At 49.5% G+C, this 5,785-nt stretch overlaps 1 protein-coding gene across 3 annotated transcripts in view; it reads right to left on the bottom strand.

Moving 5' to 3' along the window:
- Window positions 1–1,765: 1,765 nt before the first annotated feature.
- Window positions 1,766–5,785, bottom strand: part of IFNAR2 (interferon alpha and beta receptor subunit 2) — a 31,035-nt gene continuing 27,015 nt past the window's right edge. For all 3 annotated transcript variants that reach the window (XM_058732489.1, XM_058732488.1, XM_058732490.1), the window contains one exon: window positions 1,766–3,572. In XM_058732489.1, coding sequence (XP_058588472.1) covers window positions 2,868–3,572 — 705 coding nt within the window. In that variant the 3' untranslated portion in view covers window positions 1,766–2,867. The remainder of the gene's footprint in view (window positions 3,573–5,785) is intronic.

The following is a 5,785-nucleotide window of genomic DNA, read 5'->3' as shown; positions in this document are numbered from 1 at the left end:
CCGCTTCCGGGGACTGGTGGGGCGGGGCGACCCGAGGCCCCGCCCCCGGCCCGGGCCCCGCCCCTGCCCGCCCTGCGTCCTGCGCACCCCTGCGCCCCGGGGAGAGAGAGATGTTGGTGGGGCCTGGCGACGGGAGACGCGGAGGGAAGGGGACTTGCTACCCCCAACTCGTGGGTGGAAAACACCGGTGGTAAACCGTTTGCAAAACTGTACGTAAGGTACCCGGATTGGGGGAGACACCCCGCCAGCATTAAAGGCGTGCTCTTCCAAGTTATATAAATAGCTTACAACGCCCACCCAGAGGTTCTATCTGGGGTCATGGGTGGTGGTGGGTTTTCTTGACACCATTCCGTATCCCCCCAACTTTTCTCCAGTGCAAACTGCCTCCAGGGTTTCTCTAGAACCCCCTTTCCCTGAAAGTAAGCTGATTTTAAGGCGCTCTATTAGCAAAGACGGTTTGAAAGAGTCTACGTCACCCCCTCCCACCTAGGGGTAAACGACAGAGACCCAAGTTATTTATTGGGCAAAAACTGGTTTCTCTCACGAGATTGCTGAGAAACGTTTAATTTCCTCTTTCAAGGCTTGGGCAGTGGTGAGGTTGGAAAGTTCAGAGCAGGGTATAAAGTACGTGGTGATGTAAGGCGCTGCTTGACGTCTGACCCTAGAACGCCCCACCATGAGCACAGCAAGGGACGAGGAATGTTCCCTTGGTCCCTACAGGCCACCGCACACAGAGGGACTTCCGTGCAACCCTAGAGATGCCGGCAGAGCCACAAATCATCTGTGTATTTACCCCCTCTAATGAGAAATAACTCCGAAGGCATTACCCAGTTTTATTAAAAAGTATTTATTATCCTTCACCAACTTATGACAATTATACAAAACTGAAGCACACACACCTACATAAACACAGCCATAAAAAGTTTATCCCAAAAGATCACTCTGGAAATCTTTCAAAATATGATAGTTGCTTTAAGAGGACGGAGAAATGGACACTTTCCATCATAAAGTTCCTTTCCTAGGTGATTTCATTAGGTTATTAAATAACCCCTTCCCCTCTCACATCCCTCTCCTTTGAATTACTTTTGTTTTTGAGAAAGGGAGAGAGAGAGAGAGAGAGAGTGAGCACGCATGAGAGAAGGGGAGGGGCAGAGAGAAGGGAGAGAGAGAGAATCCTAAGGCTCCCTGGCCGGCAATGGAACCAGACACCAGGCTCTATCCCTTAAAACATGAGATCATGACCTGAACCGAAATCAAGAGTTGGATGCTTAACTGACCAGGCTCCCCTCTGAGTTACTTTTGAGCAGTTACAAAAATATTCTCTTCAAAGTCCTTGAACTAGGACTCATAATTGTTGTTTTCCCCCCCTTTTTTTTTTTTTGGAGGGGGCACCCGGATTTTCCCCCTTTTGGATGGACCTAGCAGATCTGAGAAGTCTGCTCTTGGGGTGAGGGGAGTGGGATAGGAGGTCCCGCACAATTCATTCACCTTGGGGGCCTCTCAGGGTTGCAGCACCTTCACCGGAGTCTTCAATTCCTGCGTATTTTCTAGTTTTTAAAAAATGTTTATTTTTGAGAGAGAGAGGGGGCAGGGAGGGAGAAGAGAGAGGGAGACACAGAATCTGAAGCAGGCTCCAGGCTCTGAGCTGTCAGCACAGAGCCCGACGCGGGGCTCAAACTCACAAACTGAGATCATGACCTGAGCTGAAGTCGGATGCCCAACCGACTGAGCCACCCCAGGTGCCCCAATTCTTGTGTATTTTCTACTATTTCTCCTAGCACCACAGGATCTTGGAGATTACCTAGTCCAATCCCCTTATTTCCTAAATGAAGAAACTGAGGCTCAGAGAGGCTCAGCAAAGTACCTGGGGTCACACAGTGAAATAGCAGAGTCAGACCTCAGAGTCCTAGTTCTTGTACTGTTCGCTACATGATGTTCTAGAACTTCTCTTCCCCTGCCCCCCCCCCCTCCTTCCACAGGAACTGTGGTCACACATAGGACAGTTGGAATCAGTGCACACAGCTCTTCTTAAATTGCTAAGTAGGACCTCCAGGAATTTTATTTCATACCTTATTTCCTCTGAAGACCTTGAAACGATTTTGCATTTGTTCTCTCGCTTTTTTTTTTTTTTTTTATCTTAAAATTTGGCACTGAGATTCTATCCCTCTCCCTCAGGCAAATATTTCCTAGTAGTCACCTGCCTGACACTAGAGTTATTTCTGTGTGCGAATGTGTCCTCCTCATTCAAATTGAGGACAGCTGAATTCTGAGTGTAGGTGACAGAATGTGACATCGGGGAGGAGCCCAAGACTGGGCTCCACTTTCCCCACTTCCAACTCGGAACCTGTGCTTCTGTTTCTTTGTGGGTCCCCTTTCTTTCCTTCTGGTGGCCTTCCCTTCCTGCTTTTTCCCTGCTGGCCCCTTCCTTAAGCCTGCTGGACCCACCACTGCTGACTGTACCTGCTAGGAACCCTGCTGAGTGTCTTCCTTTTCACTCTCCACTCCCACCCTGGCTAATTTCATTAACTTGCAGGGTCCTGGACCACCCACGAAAGATGCAGGGGACCCTGCTCCTTACTCTGGGAGACAGGATGCAGAAGCATTATAAATGCGGGAGGGTGAAGGAAATGGACAGGACACTTTCCTTCAAAGTGCATCCCTTGGGACATGTAAACAATACACTGCAGGATAGGAGGGTCCCATGTGGCCGTCCTGGGAATCTGCATAGATGACGTCACCAGGAATCACCCAGCAGACTGCAGTCTCCAGCACCTTCCCTCCGACATCGCTGGCAGGCCCCGGAGGGGCTGGTGACCGTACGCAGAGGGAGAACCTCATCGGTCCTTGTTAATTAACTATTCTTGGGATCATCTCATTATATAACCATCCCTGATGTCCGCATCTGACTCGGAACTGTCACTTTTGTCAGAAAGAGCGTCTTCAGGCCACAGGCACTCTGCAGAGGGGCTGGCAAAGGGTGGCCGTGTCCCTTCCCCACTGGCTGCCAGAAAGCTTATTTCCGTTTCATCTGAATCCTCTAGGTTGGCTGTCTCTTCTAGAAAAGATGGTGATGTCGGGGGTACTTCTGAGTCGTCATCGGGGATCCTCACAAACACAGAGTTTAAATTTACATTGAAGGTAATTTTGTCCCCAGACTCCTCGATGGAGCTGTCATCATCCTCGGAGACGGGGTCCTGTGGCAGCCTCCCTCTCTCCTTGTAGGCCCCACTCTTGCAGCATTCCGACTGCCCGGGGCTGGGCCATGCTGCCATCAGGTGCTCGGTGTCAGCCTCAGGTTCGGATTGATCCGGTTCCTCAGCGTCCGGCTGGATGCAGTCTTCCAAGGTGGCCGAGGAGGCGGAGGCCGGACCCAGAAGCCTGCCCGTTAGCCCGTGCATAGTATAACCACCTCCGCTTACCGGAGGGGCCACCTCCTCATTGCTGTCGCTCTCATCGTCGTAATTGTAATCCCACACTTTCTTCTTCCTGTTAACGTGAATCACCTCCACGAAAGCCACTGTTTCCAAGGGTGGCCTCTCGAGAAAGACCCAGGATGACAAGTTATTAAAATTCTTAAAAACAAGAGAGAGAGAGAGAGAGAGAGAGAATCAATTCTGAGTGTTTGCTCTTTATTTTTTGACATAATAAAACTCAGTGAGACGAACTGTTCAGTGACGAGGATGAGGAGGTGAGGCCGACGGCAAGAACAACAACAGCTAACGGTTACACAGTATTTCCCACCTGCCGGGCACTGGTCTCTGTGCCTCACTCGTGTCATCGTTCGTTTTACCCTCATGGCCCTGCCACGAAGCGGGCTTACTATTCTTTTTTTTTTTTTTTTTTTAATTTTTTAATGTTTTTGATTTATTTTTGAGACAGAGAGAGACAGAGTGCAAGTGGGGGAGGGGCAGAGAGAGAGGGAGACACAGAATCTGAAACAGGCTCCAGGCTCTGAGCTCTGAGCTGTCAGCACAGAGCCCGACATGGGGCTCGAATCCACGAACCGTGAGATCATGACCTGAGCCGAAGTCGGATGCTCAACCGACTGAGCCACCCAGGCACCCCGCGGGCTTACTATTCTTATCCCCGTTTCACAGATGACAAAAATGAGGCAGAGAGGTTAAGAAACGTGCCCGGGGGGCACGAACGCTGAGCGGTGGAGGCTGCCTGCGGTAGAGGCTATGTTCCGGCCTCCACTTCTTCCCGCGGGGCTCCCCTCACCGCTTCCTGCTTCTCAGGGGACTCCGGCCACTTAGATCCTGGATTGCCCTCTAAATCTGTCCATTGAGATTCTCCTCGGGCGTGTCCGGGAACCGTGGGTGGGGAGGGGCTCTGGGGAGCCCATTGTATCCGGGTCACAGCCCCCTGGACTGGAGGATCTTAAAGGTGAAGAGGGGATCCTAAAAGAGTTGGGAGGGTTAGAGGAATGGCAAGACCGGGGCTCATTCTATTCCGGCTCTCGGAAGAAAGCACCACCAGGACACCAGCCGAGCAGGGAGCTGTGGAGAACACAGGGGAACAAGGCTGGGTCTTGCCCCGTCGGTGGGTCTGTCTCCAGGTTAACTACGGTGGGGCGAACGAGGAGGTGGTCAGGAGACTCCTTTCAGGGACCTGGGATCGTCATCAGCACCGTCCTCCTATTTTCCTAAGGCCCCGCTGGGGCTGCCCACTTGGGCAAGCCTGCTCTCTTCCCCTACTCGACCCAAGCCAGGCGTAGGGACAGTTTCTCTGTTGGGCTGTTCGTCTGTTTTCCCACAGGATTCCTAGGGGCGCTTCCCATCACCCGGATGCTAATTGCTTGCTGATTATTTATGCCACATGTGTCTTCCCCTAGCCCGTGGTTCACCATTTTACTTTCTTTGTGAGGACACTCGACGACAAGAAATTCTCAGTTTTAACGTAAGAAAACGTAGCGATGTCGAGCCTCTATGGTGTCTGTTTTTTGCGTCTGAGAGAATCTTCCTTACCCCAAGGTCACATAGAATCTCCTACAGTGCCTTTCATAGGACAACCTTTAATATACCTGGAACTGGCATTTGTGTGTGGTGTGAGGTAAAGTTCCAAATGCATTTTCTCCCATGTAGATACACTTATTGACCCAGCCAATCCTGTCCCCATGGCAATATCTACTCATCACTAAACATGTTTCCACACGTGTGGGTCTGTTTCTGGGCTCCCTATTTGACCAAATCTTTGTCAATGTCTCTCAAGAAGCCATTTTCTCCACAAACGACCTGTAACATCCTCTGTTAGATTTATTCTTTAATGTTTTAAAAATATTTTTTTATTACTATTGCAATGGTATTTAAAATAAACTATATGATTCCACTTAACTGTACGATTTCAAGTTCAAAACCAGATAAAACTAATCTATGCTGTTAGTAATCAGGATAGTGGTTATCCTCGGTGGGGGTTAGTTACTCGAAGGTGGCAGGAGAGAGACTTCCAGAGAGGCCGATTATATTCTCTTTCTTGATTTAGGCATGGATTACATGGGTGCACTGAGTTTGCGAAAATTCACAGGGCTTTATACTACGAGTTGTGTACCTACTTAATTTCTTGGAGGTTGAAAAGCAGCTTCATGTTTGTTTTCTGATTATTGCTGGTGTATAAAAACGCAAGCATTTTTTATATTGACTATTTTGTATGTACCAACGTCACTAAACTTATTAATCCTAATCATTTATCTCTAGATTCATGTGAATTTTTTACTTTGCCAGCTATATCATCTATAAATTGTCACAGTCCCTACCCTTAGTCCTCAGACTTTAAGATCTAGGAGGGC

Source organism: Neofelis nebulosa, chromosome 5 (assembly GCF_028018385.1).
Source record: "Neofelis nebulosa isolate mNeoNeb1 chromosome 5, mNeoNeb1.pri, whole genome shotgun sequence".
NCBI lineage: Eukaryota > Metazoa > Chordata > Mammalia > Carnivora > Felidae > Neofelis > Neofelis nebulosa.
This window is presented reverse-complemented; position numbering and strand designations above follow the sequence as displayed.